An 18,553-nucleotide genomic window follows, 5' to 3' on the forward strand; every position below is an offset into this window, starting at 1 on the left:
TTTACACGCATGTTCGCTCAGAGGGCCAGAATGCGGCGGAATTCATTGCCGACCTGAGACGTCTAGTGAGACCATGTAAATTCGGGGCTGTGTTGGCAGACATGTTACAGGACTTCTTTGTAACCGGCATCAACCACGAGGTGATCCTGCGTAAACTACTGGCGGTGGAGACGTTGGGCATGAACAGGGCCATCACGATTGCTCAGTCCTGCATGACGACGGATAGAAGTCTAAAGCAAATATCAGTGAAAAATCGAAACTCGGCAAGTACTGTAAATATGATTGATTCGGCGTTCGGCAGATCCTACCCGACAGCGTACGCGAAACCTGTGGCTACTCAAAGTTTGCCAGCGGGAATGCATCCGCTTTCTCCGTGTTGGCATTGTGGGGGAAATCACTGGCACCAGCAGTGCCGATTTAAGCAATATAGTTGCACAGGCTGTCTGAGAGTTGCGCATCTCCAGCGCAAGTGTCCGCAGATGAGCAAGCATGCTGCGACACACCACGTGGAGGATGATGGTCAGACTAGCGCGGATCCGGATATGCAATCTGAGATACCAGAGGAGGTAGTGTATGGACTGTACTCGTTCCTAACTAAGAGCAAACCAATAATGATCAACATGAAATTTAATGGGGTACCTGTATCGGTGGAACTGGACACAGGGGCGAGTCAATTAATAATGAGCCAGAGGGTATTCGATAAGTTGTGGGATACTAAGGCTGTGAGGCCCAGGCTGAGTCTAGTCAATGCCAAGTTGCACACGTACACCAAAGAACTGATAAAGGTGATTGGCAGTGCCACAATTAAAATGTTGTATGATGGTGCGGTTCACGAGTTACCACTATGGATTGTCCCAGGCAATGACCCAACGCTGTTCGGCAGGAACTGACTTGAAAAAATCAGATGCGATTGGAATGACATCAAGGCATTGTCATCGGAGAAAGATACATGTGCCTAAGTACTGAGCAAGTTCACCTCGCTGTTCGAACCAGGAATCAGCAACTTTACGGGAGCCAAGGTGCAGATCCATGTGGACTCAAATGCAAGACCCGTCCATCATAAAGCTCGGGCTTTATGAGGGAGAAGGTCGAAATTGAACTGGACAGACTCCAGCATGAAGGGATCATATCACCGGTTGAAAGTAATGAATGGGCCAGCCCCATTGTTCCTGTGCTGAAAAGTGATGGCACAGTCAGAATCTGTTGAGATTACAAGGCTACGATCAACAGGGTTTCAAAACAAGATCAGTACCCGTTACCGAAGTCTGATGACTTGTTTGCGACGCTAGCTGGAGGAAAGTCGTTCACAAAACTGGACTTGACGTCGTCTTATATGACACAGGAGTTGGTCGAGACGTCGAAGAGACTTACGTGCATTAACATGCACAAAGGACTGTTTATTTTAACACAGGTGCCCATTTGGAATTCGCTCGGCTGCAGCAATATTCCAGAGGAATATGGAAAGTCTACTGAAGTCCGTTCCCAGAAGCGTCGTGTTCCAAGATGACATCCTGATTACCGGTCGTGACTCCAAGGAACATCTGAACAACTTGGAAGAGGTTCTACTGCGTTTGGACAGAGAGGGACTCAGACTTAAACGCTCGAAGTGCGTCTTCATAGCACCAGAGTTCGAATTCCTCGGGAGGAAAATCGCCGCTGATGTGAAAACCAAAGCCATCAAGAATGCACCCAAGCCGCAGAACATGATGGAGCTGCATTCGTTCCTGGGTCTACTCAACTACTTTGGTAACTTCCTACCTAAATTGAGCACCTTACTTGAACCACTGCACATGCTATTGAGAAAAGGCAACAACTGGGTGTGAGGCGCATTGCAAGACAGAGCTTTCGAGAAAGACACCAATCTGCTTTGCTCGAACAAGCTGCTGGTACATTATGATCCATGTAAACGTTTAGTTTTGTCCTGTTACGCATCGTCATTTGGAATTGGTTGCGTGTTACAACAAGCCAATGAGTCGGGGAAACTTCAACCTGTCACGTATGCATCCAAAAGTTTGTCTAAAGCAGAAAGAGCCTACAGTATGGTAGAAAAAGAAGCTTTAGCATGTGTGTACGGTGTTAAAAAGATGCATCAATACCTTCTCGGTCTGAGGTTTGAATTAGAGACTTATCACGAGACGCTCATTTCGTTGTTTTCCGAGAGCAAAGGTATCAATACCAACGCTTCATCCCACATCCAAAGGTGGGCGCTGACATTATCTGACTATGATTATGTCATTCGCCACAGACCTGGCACAGAGAATTGTGCCGATGCTTTGAGCTGGTTGCCGTTGCCCACACCGGAGGTGGAAACGCCACTACCGGCAGATTTAATGTTAATCATGGATGCTTTTGAGAGTGAAGGTACCCCTGTCACATCTCAACAAGTTAAGACCTGGACCACCCAGGACCCGATATTATCGGTGGTAAAGGGTTGCATCCTCAAAGGGGATTGGTCTGCCATATCTAAGCTAATGTGCGAGGAGGCCAAACCGTACATTCGTTGCAAGGACGAACTGTGTATTCAAGCAGATTGCATATTGTGGGGCAATCGAGTTGTAATGCCTAAGAAAGGGAGAGAGAGGTTTGTGCGTGAGTTTCACAGCACACATCCTGATATAGTGATGATGAAGGCCATTGCTAGGTCCCACGTATGGTGGCCAGGCATTGATTCTGAGCTGGAAGCATACGTGCATCAGTGCAACACCTGCATGCAGCTCAGCAAACATAGAAACATAGAAAATAGGTGCAGGAGTAGGCCATTCAGCCCATCGAGTCTGCACCGCCATTCAATGAGTTCATGGCTGAACATGCAACTTCAGTACCCCATTCCTGCTTTCTCGCCATACCCCTTGATCCCCCTAGTAGTAAGGACTTCATCTAACTCCTTTTTGAATATATTTAGTGAATTGGCCTCAACAACTTTCTGTGGTAGAGAATTCCACAGGTTCACCACTCTCTGGGTGAAGAAGTTTCTCCTCATCTCGGTCCTAAATGGCTTACCCTTTATCCTTAGACTGTGACCACTGGTTCTGGACATCCCCAACATTGAGAACATTCTTCCTGCATCTAACCTGTCTAAACCCATCAGAATTTTAAACGTTTCTATGAGGTCCCCTCTCATTCTTCTGAACTCCAGTGGATACAAGCCCAGTTGATCCAGTCTTTCTTGATATCAGTCCCGCCATCCCGGGAATCAGTCTGGTGAACCTTCGTTGCACTCCCTCAATAGCAAGAATGTCCTTCCTCAAATTAGGAGACCAAAACTGTACACAATACTCCAGGTGTGGCCTCACCAAGGCCCTGTACAACTGTAGTAACACCTCCCTGCCCCTGTACTCAAATCCCCTCGCTATGAAGGCCAACATGCCATTTGCTTTCTTAACCGCCTGCTGTACCTGCATGCCAACCTTCAATGACTGATGTACCATGACACCCAGGTCTCGTTGCACTTCCCCTTTTCCTAATCTGGCACCATTCAGATAATAGTCTGTCTCTCTGTTTTTACCACCAAAGTGGATAACCTCACATTTATCCACATTATACTTCATCTGCCATGCATTTGCCCACTCACCTAACCTATCCAAGTCACTCTGCAGCCTCATAGCATCCTCCTCGCTGCTCACACTGCCACCCAACTTAGTGTCATCCGCAAATTTGGAGATACTACATTTAATCTCTTCGTCTAAATCATTAATGTACAATGTAAACAGCTGGGGCCCCAGCACAGAACCTTGCGGTACCCCACTAGTCACTGCCTGCCATTCTGAAAAGTACCCATTTACTCCTACTCTTTGCTTTCTGTCTGCCAACCAGTTCTCAATCCACGTCAGCACACTACCCCCAATCCCATGTGCTTTAACTTTGCACATTAATCTCTTGTGTGGGACCTTGTCGAAAGCCTTCTGAAAGTCCAAATACACCACATCAACTGGTTCTCCCTTGTCCACTCTACTGGAAACATCCTCAAAAAATTCCAGAAGATTTGTCAAGCATGATTTCCCTTTCACAAATCCATGCTAACTTGGACCTATCATGTCACCTCTTTCCAAATGCGCTGCTATGACAACCTTAATAATTGATTCCATCATTTTACCCACTACCGATGTCAGGCTGACCGGTCAATAATTCCCTGTTTTCTCTCTCCCTCCTTTTTTAAAAAGTGGGGTTACATTGGCTACCCTCCACTCCATAGGAACTGATCCAGAGTCAATGGAATGTTGGAAAATGACTGTCAATGCATCCGCTATTTCCAAGACCACCTCCTTAAGTACTCTGGGATGCAGACCATCAGGCCCTGGGGATTTATCGGCCTTCAGTCCCATCAATTTCCCCAACACAATTTCCCGACTAATAAAGATTTCCCTCAGTTCCTCTTCCTTACTAGACCCTCTGACCCCTTTTATATCCAGAAGGTTGTTTGTGTCCTCCTTAGTGAATACCGAACCAAAGTACTTGTTCAATTGGTCTGCCATTTCTTTCTTCCCCGTTATGACTTCCCCTGATTCTGACTGCAGGGGACCAGTAGAATCTCCGCTGAGTCTATGGTCATGGCCATCCAAACGTTGGTTCAGGATCCATGTAAATTTTGCAGGTCCCTTCCTGGGCAAGGTGTTTTTAGTGGTGGTGGATGCTGATTCGAAGTGGATAGAATGCATAATCATGTCATCCAGTACGTCCACGGCAACCATAGAGAATCTCAATGTCATGTTCGCGACACATAGTCTGCCTAACATAGTGGTGAGCGACAATGGGTCGTGCTTCACCAGTCAAGAGTTTCAGGAGTTTGGAAAATTTAACGGCATGTAAGGTCAGCACCATTCAAGCCTGCGTCCAATGGGCAAGCAGAAAGTGCAGTACAAATTATCAAGCAAAGCATCAGGAGAGTAACCCAAGGGTCACTGCAGACCCGCTTGTCTTGCATACTGCTGAGTTACAGGACAAGACCCCACACACACACACAGGGGTCTCGCCTGCTGAACTCATGATGAAAAGAGGTCTTGAGACCAAATTATCTCTTGTACATCCGGATTTAAGTAATCATGTTGCATACAGAAGACAGAGTCAATGAGGGTACCACGATCGCTCAACTGTGTCACATGAGATTTCTGTTAATGATCTGGTATATGTGTTGAATTACGGTCAGGGTCCCAAATGGATTGCTGGTACGGTCATGGCCAAGGAGGGCAACAGATTATTTATTATTAAGCTCAAGAATGGACAAACGTGCAGGAAACACATGGATTAAACAAAGCTGAGGCACACAGACGAGCCAGAGCAGTCAGACGAAGAAACCGCCGATGACCAACCAACCTACCAGCAGCCTTCAGTGGACTAGAGGGTCATCAGTGAACCCGGAATTTCCATCACAGACTTGTTCAATAAAAATGGACTTGCAATTCCTGATATGGCCACTGCCACCCCCAACAAGTCAGCCATCCAGCCACCAGCCACAAAAGACCCCGCACATTCACCAAGGCCGGAATCGAACTGAGACGGTCAACCCGGGAGCATAAAGCACCGGACCGTCTCAACCTGTGAAAGACTGTGATAAGATCTCAGAGGAGGGTATTGTCATATATGTATATGCTGTTTGTAGCCACCAGATGGTGTCATTGTTGCACGCACATGATGCTGCTCTGGTATAAAAGGCCAGTCATTTTGTGAGTCAGGCACATTGGGCCTAAATAAAGCAGAAGCAAGGTTGTACCTTGCTTCATTAAACAGTACTCAGTTTGAACCTTTACTGCATAGATAACAGATAGAGTGTATAATCATGTCATCCAGCACATCCACAGCTACCATTGAGAATCTCAGTGTCATGTTCGCGACACATGGTCTGCCTGACATCGTTGTTGGCGACAACAGATCGTGCTTTACTAGTCAGGAGTTTCAAGAGTTCATGAAACTCAATGGTATCAAACATGTCAGGTCAGCACCATTCAAACCTGCATCCAATGGGCAAGCAGAAGGTGCTTTCCAAATCATAAAGCACAGTATGAAGCAAGTAACCCAAGGGTCACTGCAGACCCGGCTGTCATGCATACTGCGTAGTTACAGGACAAGACCACACATGCTTACCGGGATCTTGCCTGCTGACTTAATGATCATGAAAGATCTTAAGACCAAGCTATCTCTTGTACACCCTGACTTGAATAATCGTGTTGAATATAGAAAAAAAAGTCAGCAAGCGTATCACGATCGTGCAGCTGTGTCACAGAAACATAGAAACATAGAAAATAGGTGCAGGAGCAGGCCATTCAGACTTCTAGCCTGCACCGCCATTCAATGAGTTCATGGCTGAACATGAAACTTCAGTACCCCATTCCTGCTTTCTCGCCATACCCCTTGATCCCCCGAGTAGTAAGGACTTCATCTAACTCCCTTTTGAATATATTTAGTGAATTGGCCTCAACTACTTTCTTTTGGTAGAGAATTCCACAGGTTCACCACTCTCTGGGTGAAGAAGTTTCTCCTCATCTCGGTCCTAAATGGCTTACCCCTTATCCTTAGACTGTGATCCCTGGTTCTGGACTTCCCCAACATTGGGAACATTCTTCCTGCATCTAACCTGTCTAAACCCGTCAGAATTTTAAACGTTTCTATGAGGTCCCCTCTCATTCTTCTGAACTCCAGTGAATACAAGCCCAGTTGATCCAGTCTTTCTTGGTAGGTCCGTCCCACCATCCCGGGGTTGGCAGTCGCGAGGGTTGAGCGGGGGAGGCTGAAGACTTCCTTAATAGTCCGGGGGGAAGCACTCCTGCTCTTCCTGGCCCACAAGGAGTGCTGAAAAAGGCACATCTTGTGGAGCCGGCAGCTGGGTTATCAGATCTTTGGGAAACTCGCACCACAAGTCAATTTTAAATTGGACTCCCAATTGCATTGTGGGAGCCTGAGCTAAATATATTAATTAAGTACGCCGCCTCCTACACACTTGGACGCCCCAATATCTGCCGCCATAAAAAAGACGGCAGGTGCGTGCACTGTGTGACGTGTTGTGGATGCGTTTCCCGTATTTAGCTACTTACCCCTCCGACTCTCTCTTGCCCATCATGCAGGGATTAATATCGAGGCCCTGGAGATTGCTGCAACTAATTCCGACCATGCATTCTTCCTGTAATTGGATGAGCGAACTTAACATCAGCAAGATAAAAGTCATGAGCCTGAATTTCCTCTGTCTTCAAACCTAGGCTGTTATTACACCAACATTGCACTAAAAAAGATCAAGGAATCTCGCGTTTAGCACATTATATCCCGTTGAAATGCTGAATGCGAGTTTCCTCGATCTTTTTGGCAGCTTTGATGTTCCAGCCGCCCAAGGTCCATGGGGCTCACTTCACTAGGAGCACCATTCACTCAGTAGTGATGTGCTCAGAATTTCCTAATCTTTCTCCACTGTGAGAAAGTTAGATCCATATAAAACACGCATTGCTGCTGTCCAGTCTCTAAACATTGCTTGCTGACTTCTTACTTTATAGACACAATTTCAACCCATTTTTTCACAATTTTTCAAACTGAGACCTGTATTTGGACCATCTCCACCTCTACGTTTTTGAATCAGCAACCTCCCAACATAATCAGAATGACTGGAGTATGGTATTCCCCCCATGGGCATACCTCTCTATGCCATCATTATGGAAGGGTGGGGGGGCGGGGAGGAATAGCAAAACATCGATGCAAGGAGAATAAAGTGCCAAGGCCACTTCTGTTAACCTTCTTTAGTCATCAGACTTGTGTTCACCTTCTTTGTTCCCTAGTCTCTCTGGTTTCTCCTCATCCCTCTCATTCATGATGTCACCTTAGTGAGTGTCTACTGCACTCTCTCCATGGCCTTGACAGCGTTCCTAAAGTCGGGGATCTAAAATAGACACAATTTCCTCAGGGGTTCTCCTAATCGGCTGCTATAACTTTGGTAGATGATCGGTTGAAACTCCAGATAAAATGGGTAACCAGAAGTTGTCGCGGATAAAATTTCTGACGAATACTCTAACTTTGACTTAACCAATGATTTGTTTAGGTTTAGTATTACCTCATTTATATTTGTATTCAATACCCCTATTTATAAAACATGTGATACGCTTTTTATAACACCTTTATCAACTTGTCCTCCATTTTGTTTAATGGCCTAGAAATTGGATCGCGCCTGAATCAGGGCAAGATCCCGGTGCAGCGCTCACTGCACGCACTTTATGAGGCTGATGGATCAATTTGACATGGTCCTGCCACCGGTTCTTTGAACTCAGTCAAGTGAACTGTATTATGATGTTATACACAGAATAGAAGTGGAGTGACATTGTGATGCAGCTTTCTAAGATAAGTTCAAATAGCAGTATAGCACAAATTTTGCTGACACTATACCGGTCAGCAGAAAATAATATTACAAATATAATATAGAATATAAACAAGCTGTACACTGGAGAGCAGGTGACTTCACTTGATTTGATAACGTTAAACTGCACTTGTTAGCAGGTGTGGGGTCTATTTTGATGAACCAGGAAATGCAAGTTTAAAGGGTTATTTGCCTAAGGTGTTCATATTCACAGTTAATAAAACTAACTTGCCCAAAGTCCAATGTGGACATCATCTAAGAATACAATAAAATACCATTTGTGATATTTACACAGCTATGTTTGATATTAACAAACATTGCAATTTGCGCTGTGAGTTTATTAGGAGCAATTTTGAAAGTATATACATTTAACAGCGAATAACAAATTATATGACTTGATTTTATAGAAGCTTATAACACACCCAGCCCACCAGTTTGGCTATAAATTAAAGTAGTTGTTCATAACCTTGCACCACATGAGAAAATGGCATCCAAAGCAAGAGTGCTTTTACATGTCTTTCTCATTACTTTGACTTTCCATGCCAAGAGCTACGGTAAGCGAAAGATTACTCGTTATTGATATGTTAAATGTTGCATTGTTTAAAAGTGATACTGATAAATTATTATCTTAAAGTGACTGAATTGAAGGAAGGGCAGTTCACGTCATTACGAGTTTGGTCATTTGAGTATGTTTAACCTCTTAAAAAGCGTTAAGTAAAAAGTGAAGAACGAAAAATGATATGGTTTCACGCTTTGATTTGCATCAGTGTCATCATGTTTTTGAGAGATAAAAGTAGAAATGACGAGGAACTGTATTGTGAGAGTGAAATGGAGAGTTCTGTGTTCAGGCTTTCACAGCAGCGAGTAATAAGCCTGCTTCACTTCTTGTTGATAAGAACATAAGCGAGTAGATGAAAAACATATTTTAAAATTTGATTAAGTATGAAAATATTTTTTACTAACTGCCACTTTTTTAATATTGACAGGATACTTTATTCCAACAACAGGTAATGAAAATATTCTTAATTGTAAGCTGATTTTTTTCAAGACTGTCCAGTGTGAAGCAAAGATACACCTGTAATTAGAGTGGTAAATTAAGGTGGTTGAGTAATATTTCTGTCTAAACAATCAGTCTGTGCACTTCACACTGGAAGACCTACGGTTATATACCATCCCTGGAAGAAAATGTTAAGATTTTCTCGCTATCGAAGAGCTGATGGTACATTAAGTTTTGCCAGTCTATGTCTTATCCATAGTAAGAAAGCAGATGTCCAGGATGTTGGAATTCTGTTTTTACTACATTATAAGATAGAATTAACCAGGCTCTGCTGACAGCACAAAACCTCACTGATGGTGGTCATGGTTCGGGCTCATGTGCCCAATTCACGGCAAACTAGGACAGCTAGGACTTTTGGGTGAGCAAACAAGCCCGCCTCAGGTTTTTATAGACCTCATTTAAATTAAAATTTTATGTATATCAGGTCTCACGCAGATTTCACAAATTTCAGCAAAGCACTTGACCCATATAAGATGAATGACAATCGATAAATAGGCCTGGCCTACTCTCGAGTGCTTCTTAGAGAAAGATTGCTGTTGTTTCAGTTGCTGTTGAAGTCTAGTTTTTTGGCAGTGAGCATTTATCTACTTATACAATAAACATCCTGCACATTTTTATTTACTTCTATATTTCTTCCTTTTTGCTGAAGCCTTCAGTCTGTTAAGCCACACTTTCCTAAAGTCTTGACAATTGCTGCTGAGTACAAGGCAGCTAACTAAGTTGGGAGGCTGTGAATCCCTCTGGCTATTCCCGTAGAGCTGCAGGATGAGGGGAATAATTAATGAGAGGACATTGTCAGATCCAATGAGACTTCAGGCAGTATGTTTACTTCCGTCAATACCGAAGGACCTGTTTTTACAGATCAAGTGACTCATATCTGAATAAGAAGATCGATAGAAACATAGAAACATAGAAACATAGAAAATAGGTGCAGGAGTAGGCCATTCGGCCCTTCGAGCCTGCATCATCATTTAATAAGATCATGGCTGATCATTCACCTCAGTACGTCTTTCCTGCTTTCTCTCCATACCCCTTGATCCTTTTAGCCGTAAGGGCCATATCTAACTCCCTCTTGAATATATCTAACGAACTGGCATCAACAGCTCTCTGCGGTAGAGAATTCCACAGGTTAACAACTCTCTGAGTGAAGAAATTTCTCATCTCGGTCCTAAATGGCTTACCCCTTATCCTTAGACTATGACCCCTGGTTCTGGACTTCCCCAACATTGGGAACATTCTTCTTGCATTTAACCTGTGCAGTCCCGTCAGAATTTTATATGTTTCTATGAGATCCCCTCTCATTCTTCTAAACTCCAGTGAATACAGGACCAGTTGATCCAGTCTCTCCTCATATGTCAGTCCTGCCATCCCGGGAATCAGTCTGGTTAACCTTTGCTTCATGCCCTCAATAGCAAGAACGTCTTTCCTCAGATTAGGAGATCAAAATTGAACACAATATTCCAGTTGAGGCCTCACCAAGGCCCTGTACAACTGCAGTAAGACCTCCCTACTCCTATACTCAAATCCCCTAGCTATGAAGGCCAACATGCCATTTGCCTTCTTCACTGCCTGCTGTACCTGCATGCCAACCTTCAATGACTGATGTACCATGACACCCAGGTCTCGTTGCACCTCTCCTTTTCCTAATCTGCCGCCAATCAGATAATATTCTGTCATCATGTTTTTGTCACCAAAGTGGATAACCTCACATTTATCCACATTATACTGCATCTGCCATGCATTTGCCCACTCACCGAACCTGTCCAAGTCACCCTGCAGCCTCTTAGCATCCTCCTCACAGCTCACACCTCTACTCAGCTTAGTGTCACCTGCAAACTTGGAGATATTACACTCAATTCCTTCATCTAAATCATTGATGTATATTGTAAATAGCTGGGGTCCCAGCACTGAGCCCTGCGGCACCCCACTAGTCACTGCCTGCCATTCTGAAAAGGCCCCTTTTATCCCAACTCTCTGCTTCCTGTCTGTCCACCAGTTCTCTATCCATGTCAATACATTACCCCCAATACCATGTGCTTTAATTTTGCACACCAATCTCTTGTGTGGGACCTTGTCAAAAGCATTTTGAAAATCCAAATACACCACATCCACTGGTTCTCCTTTGTCCACTCTACTCGTTACATCCTCAAAAACTTCTAGAAGATTTGTCAAGCATGATTTCCCTTTCATAAATCCATGTTGACTTGGACCAATCCTGTCACTGCTTTCCAAATGCACTGCTATTTCATCTTTAATAATTGATTCCAACATTTTCCTATTGATGTCAGGCTAACCGGTCTATAATTCCCCGTTTTCTCTCTCCCTCCTTTTTTAAAAAGTTATGTTACATTAGCTACCCTCCAATCAATAGGAACTGATCCAGAGTCGATAGAGTGTTGGAAAATGATCACCAATGCATCCACTATTTCTAGGGCCACTTCCTTAAGTACTCTGGGATGCAGACTATCAGGCCCTGGGAATTTATTGGCCTTCAACCCCAACAATTTCCCTAACACAATTTCCTGACTAATAAGGATTTCCTTCAGTTCCTCCTTCTTGCTAGACCCTCGGTCCCCTAGTATTTTCGGGAGGTTATTTGTGTCTTCCTTAGTGAAGACAGAACCAAAGTATTTGTTCAATTGGTCTGCCATTTCCTTGTTCCCCATTATGAATTCACCTGATTCTGACTGCAAGGGACCTACATTTGTCTTCATTAATCTTTTTCTCTTCACATATCTATAGAAGCTTTTGCAGTCAGTTTTTATGTTCCCAGCAAGCTTCCTCTCATACTCTATTTTCCCCCTCCTAATTAAACCCTTTGTCCTCCTCTGCTGAATTCTAAATTTCTCCCAGTGCTCAGGTTTACTGCTTTTTCTGGCCAATTTATATGCCTCTTCCTTGGATTTAACACTATTCCTAATTTCCCTTGTTAGCCACAGTTGAGTCACCTTCCCCGTATTTTTACTTGTTGCCTGAACTTGACTGTAGAAGTAGTAATCAGGCTATGGCATCTGTTAACCAAGGGGAGAGTGGCTTTACATGTAATTGTAAATGCCACTATAGCATTAAGCTTCTATGCAAGAAGATTCTTCCATTCCAGTGTAGGGGCATCTGACAGAGAAACCAGTCCACAGTACATACCTGTATAAAGTAATTGACTCATGACATGTTTGTCAGGGGAATCACCTTTATTACTTTTCCAGTGGAATGAAGACACCAACTGGGATGGCATAGAACTTTTAACACTAAGCAGGACATAGCCAACAATACTGTCCTTAGTGAGGAGAGATGAAAAGATTAATTTTATTTAGTAGTATTTGTATTGCAAGTGTGCTCTGTACCTTATGCTTGTGTTTCCCCTTGATGACTTTACAAGGTGTGCTTGTTCTATTCCATAACCAAAGGCTGTGTCGAATTTCTTTGAATAGTGCTGTGGAATCTTTTATGTCCACATGAGAGGGCAGACTTGGTTTAACATCTTAATTGAAAGATACTGCCTTCAAATTTAGTTTCCTCTTTCATGCTTCTTTCCTTTCAACAACTCTCAACTCTCTGCAAAGCACAAATCTGTCCAAAATTTCAGGAGGTTCTTCTAAATTCTTTATCACACTCCTGGATAGGATACAAGAAAAGAAATGGTCATCTCTTGGGTATTCTTGCACTCACCAAATTGCCTCTCTCCACCATAACCTTTGCTGTGTCTCTCTATTTTATTGATGCTACTATGGTCAGTGTTCCTCTGAACCTTCCTTTTTGTTCTTGCTGAGCAGCGGATATTCCATATTAAAGGTCGTCCTTCACCCTTACTGTGTTGAACTCTAGGCGGGAGAAATTTACCTGGTTTGCGCCCCCCATTAGCACCTGCAGGGGGCGGGGGACAGTAACAGGGCACTAAGGGGTTACCAATCGGGTGCGGTGAATTCACTGACGTCCACAAATTTCCCTGGCGGTTTTGCGCTGGTGCTAACACTTACCACCTCGATCTCTTGCGCCCCATAGATTGTGACGTCATCCGGTGCGCAGTGCCCCATTAGTGCCCCGGATGTGATAGCCGCTCCCGCCTGCTGCAGCATCGCCGGACATCAACAAAGGTAGCTGCAGGAGGCCTTGTCACCTCAGCTGGCTGGTTGGGGAGCGATATTTAAAGGCAATATTGGTCAGGTAGGGTAAAATTGATTTCTCTCCCCAGTCAGGTGCATCCTGATTTCTTTTGACTTTGCGATTCCTCAGCCCTGTGCTCTGAGTGCTTGGGGCTGCTATGCATGAAGTGCAGGTCTCATGGCCCAACTGACAGAGCATGAAGAGTGATTGAACCCATCATTGGCCCTTCCCTTTAAGCAAGGGAAGGAGCCTCTAAAGACGGCAGTGCTGAACTGAACATTGTTCAGCGCTCTGCTGCTACCGCCCCCTCATTCTCTTCAGTGCTCTAAGGGAAGTGACGGTGCTTGATTTAGCACTCCATTTCCCTCTTGGAGTGCTAAAGTAGAAGTTCCCGGAACCAAGAAATCTTTTCGGCCTGGTGATAACTTTTGAAGGAGTGTAAATGTATCACTCCAAACGGGGCGCTACGCAATTTCTGGCTCTGGGATTCCTTGCACATGTCCTAAATCATTTTTCCTTGAACCTTAAAACTGTGGCGCACCTAATCTCATTCAATATTTCCTTCCTTTTACAATTTTCTGCATTTTATCACCCAACATTGGTAATAGCTGAATTATTTCTTCCAGGGTTATCTTTTCTTCTACTCTTAACACTGGCAGCGTCCTGCATTATAGACGTTGGTGGTTCACCTAGGTTTCACATGGTTAAGCTATGAGCCTTACATCATGCAGGGCATGTTTTGATGATGATTTAGTAATGATAGTAAGTACTTTTGTACTGTTGTCTGAGCTGATTATCAGGAGATTAAGACTTCCGAAAACAAAAGCGGTCTGTCTGGTATGAGGGGAGCATCTGCTCATAAGCTACTCTTGCTTGCCTGAAAGTACAGTTTCTGCTATATTTTAGCCCACTCTATCTCTAAGGATATTTCCAGGGTTTCTGGTGTATGATGGGGGATGTCAAACCATTGACTTTGTTTTCATTATTTTGACAGACCGTACAATAGGTTCAGAAACAACAGGTAATGAAAATGTGCTCAAGCTAAAAATTAAATGTTGTCCTGATTATACTGCGTCAGCCAGAGTCAGAACTGGTATCAGTCCTTGTGCTTTAAACCTAAAGTCACAGGAGCTGATTCTGTTCTGTCAGCCAAAAAATTCTGTGTCGCTCATTAACTTGTTGAAGTATATATTCATTGCAACTATTAAAAGATTTAGTCAGAGGCGCAACCACATATGAAGCGATTGGGGTACATCCAGGACAATTCCTGCATTTGGAGCAGGAATGAGAGATGAATCTATTTCCTCCTCCTAAAGCCTAAATGTACAGTTTCCATTATAATCAATAACAATATCTTGCTTTAATATAACTTTTCATCACTTCTCTAAGGAGTAAAGAAAATTGTGTGTTTATCGGGATTCTGATCAAAAATGTTAATCTTGTTCTCTTATGAGTAAGAAAATGACAGAGCCATTATACTTCATATGTTTGGCCTGACTTTCACTGGAAAATCAGCGTTAACGGGTTGGTAAGGGCCTAAAAATGGGATCTGTAGCCTTACCACCCCATTAACCCCTACAGTCAGCCCGCCACCATTTTGAATGGGGCTTTCTGCTCGGTAGCCTAGCACCTTCCTGTTTCAGGAGGTAGGCAAGTTTCAATATGCAAACCAGGGTCCTTGAAAGTCCATTGGACTAGATTGCCATTTTAGGAGAGAACTAATTAGATTGTGCGCTGTGCACTCTCCAATTAGGTCCATAGGCGATAGAGCAGAAGAGACCCAGCAAAGGTAAGATTGAAATTATTTTGGTGTGGTCAGTAGGAAGAGTGACTGATGGGCACAAATGAATTTAGCGCCAAGAATGTTTAACTTCTGTTTGCTCCATTGGCAACAATTAAACTTTAGATCCTGACCACAAAATACAACTTAAGCTGAGGATTAAGCAGTAAACCACCTTAATAAAATACAAATGATCCTATTTATTTCAAAATTGTAATCGGCAACCTTGTTAACAAAAACTAGATCTAACCTAACATTTACTGTACTGTACAGGATATGACTCATGCAGATACAACTGTGGGGGACATTCATCAGGTTGTTCCTGTGATTACAACTGCCGTTATTATGGCACATGTTGTCATGACTTCTGTGACCACTGTTCTCACATAAATTACGGTAAGAGAACTTTCAAAAATAACTAATATTTAAATATATGTTAAAATTAAAATAGAAAATTATAAAAGGACTGTCAAATTTATCAATAGGACTTTATTGAAAATTATTACTCAAATTGTGAATCAGTGTAGCTGAGTCCTGATGATGATATATTTTTCTACAGTATATAATGTGATCTGAGAGATTGTCAGGACAGATCTGTCCTATACGCCTTCAAATATTAAAACCGGGTCAGTCTGAAATACAAAAACTCAGATCAGTTCCAGGTGTCCGGTCTTTGGGATATTTCCTTTAACTTGTTGAGTTTATGGTCATGCTTCACTTTGCAGTGGTGGAGCATAAAGTTATATTCTGAAATATTTACAATTTTAAAATGTTCATTGCTGTAATATTTAAGGTGATTCATTTTATTCATGCCAATATTCGGCAAAATTGGGTAAAAACATATCTGAGCAATAGGCAGAGCTGGATTAAGATTAAGAGGAGGAATTTCTTCTCTGAGGGTTGTAAATCTATGGAATTCTCTGCCCCAGAGATCTGTGGAGGCTGGATCATTGAATATATTTAAGGCAGAGATAGACAGATTTTTGAGTAATAAGGGAATAAAGGGTTATGGGGAGCGGGCAGGGAAATGGAGCTGAGCCCATGATCAGGTCAGCCATGATCTTATTAAATGGTGGAGCAGGCTCAAGGGGCCAAAAGGCCTACTCCTACTCCTATTTCTTATGTTCTTATAAGATTGCTTGAGGACCTGGGCACCAAGACCATTTGGGTATCGTAAGAACATAAGAAATAGGTGCTCTGAGTTGCATTGATGATTTTGACTCCCTGATCCATCATGCGTTAGAGGCAGAATTGTGCGCGTATATTATTTTCGGCTCTTCCTCCCCCGCCATGAAAATTTGAGCCATCAACGCCACCGCTTCCAAGATCAAATCCTTGGTCTCAATTAATTTGCGGAAAATTCCCACATGACCGATGCCCTCGATAAAGAAGTCCCTTAGCATCTCCCCCCTGCAGGCGTCTGTGAACTTACAGAGGCTGGCCAAACGCCGGAGGTCCGCTACGAAGTCCGGTATGCTCTGTCTTTCACGACGTCGGTGGGTGTAGAATCTGTGTCGGGCCATATGTATGCTACTCGCCGGTTTGAGGTGCTCCCCAATCAATTTGCTAAGTTCTTCAAAGGTTTTGTCCGCCGGCTTTTTGGGTGCTAGTAAGTCCTTCATGAGCGCGTAAGTCTTAGGTCCGCAGCTGGCCAAAAGATGAGCCCTTCACTTGTCGGCCGCTGCATCCCCCAGCCATTCTTTCGTATCGAAGCTTTGCTGAAGCCTCTCGACAAAATCATCCCAGTCTTCCCCAACACAGTACCGTTCCTCTGTGATACCGGTGGCCATTCTCGTGGGCCGTGAATTCCCGTTTCTCGTTGCCAATGTAAAGTCCTTACTCTATAGCATGAAACCACACGAGGCACGTTCTGGGAACAAGGTCACTCTGTGACCTTAACTCTTTATTCACAGGACTCCAAAGACGATGACCCTGCGTGGGACCTCCCTTTTTATACCTGTGTGATCAGGTAAGGAGTGTCTCCCACAAGTTCACTCCTTGTGGCCAAGGTGTGCATCTAGGTTGAGTGTATACAGTAATACAGTGGTGTTACATTGTGGTTACATATATGGCACTTTCCTCGTAAGTCAACCCCCTCATCTCCAGAATCAACCTAGTGAACCTTTTCTGAACTACCTCCAATGCAAGTATATCCTTTTGTTAATATGGAAACCAAAGCTGCACGCAGTATTCCAGGTGTGGCCTCACCAATACCCTGTATAACTGTAGCAAGACTTCCCTGCTTTTATACTCCATCCCCTTTGCAATAAAGGCCAAGATTCTGATGTGCCTCACAGCCACCCCTTCTCCCCCACCGTTCCGATCCATAAGAACACATTTGTGTAATAAAATGGATGAAAAAAGGCCCATAGAAAATTTGCACATGGCATTAATAACGAACTATATAATATGACAATATACTAATTAAATGAATCTTAAAGCATATCACAATGTATTACACATATTTGCATGCAGACTCTGGCAGGTTTTCCATATTTTGCTGATGCTCTTGGGCACAGGCCCTATGGGCCCATATGTCAATCCACACCTGGCCATGTGTTGTAATTATAGTTTTCAAACAAAAGGCCAGAAACTTTTTTTTCTATGCAGGCCATAATCCAGCAGCTAAAAACCTCACAGGGAATCAATATAGTGGTTGAGGAAATGTTTTTTGTGTTATACCTGGAGAACCGAGCTGGAGTGTTTGAATCAAAATTAAGGGGCTTGCGACTAAATTCTGAATAAAGAATAACAGCAGAGTTTGGGCTATTAACGTAAAGAATAGACTACCACCTAGTTCACTGAATGTGAAGCATTCAAAACTGAACTAGACAGATTACTGATTTACCAGGGACTGAGAGACATACGGTTGAGATTAAGCAAGGAAGGAAATGCAACTTGTCCAAACAGGTCCTGGAACTAAACTGAAATGACAGACGAGGAAGATTCCCTCAAATTGCTACTTGTTAGTGATGTCATGAAAGATGAAAGATTTTACACTGACTGTGCTCCAATAAGGTGTTTATTATTCTAACAGCAATCAGAAGAATTTTTCCAGCTATTTATTCAATGTCACTAACACATAGTCACCAGAGTAAATTTTTGCCGAGGATGAATTGATTGGCACAAAAGCCTTTTCTTCTTTTCACCATTGTTTATTCCGAAAGAAATAACTTGGATGCGATTTGTGTAAACAAAGGACAGGTTTGTGCTACACAACCTTGGTGCAAAGAAGCAATGTTTTTTATTTTCGTTGTATGAACACTAGATGGAATACTGTGTCCAGTTT

General features: G+C 43.3%; 1 protein-coding gene across 5 annotated transcripts in view; it reads left to right on the plus strand.

The window, feature by feature from the left end:
• The window catches only part of LOC139260284 (scavenger receptor cysteine-rich domain-containing protein DMBT1-like), a 280,342-nt gene that overhangs the window by 94,289 nt on the left and 167,500 nt on the right, over nucleotides 1-18,553 (plus strand). For all 5 annotated transcript variants that reach the window (XM_070876709.1, XM_070876707.1, XM_070876710.1 and 2 more), the window contains 3 exons: nucleotides 9,313-9,333; nucleotides 14,479-14,505; nucleotides 15,538-15,660. In XM_070876709.1, coding sequence (XP_070732810.1) covers nucleotides 9,313-9,333; nucleotides 14,479-14,505; nucleotides 15,538-15,660 — 171 coding nt within the window. The remainder of the gene's footprint in view (nucleotides 1-9,312; nucleotides 9,334-14,478; nucleotides 14,506-15,537; nucleotides 15,661-18,553) is intronic.

This window comes from Pristiophorus japonicus, chromosome 3, assembly GCF_044704955.1.
Source record: "Pristiophorus japonicus isolate sPriJap1 chromosome 3, sPriJap1.hap1, whole genome shotgun sequence".
In the NCBI taxonomy this organism is placed as follows: Eukaryota; Metazoa; Chordata; class Chondrichthyes; family Pristiophoridae; genus Pristiophorus; species Pristiophorus japonicus.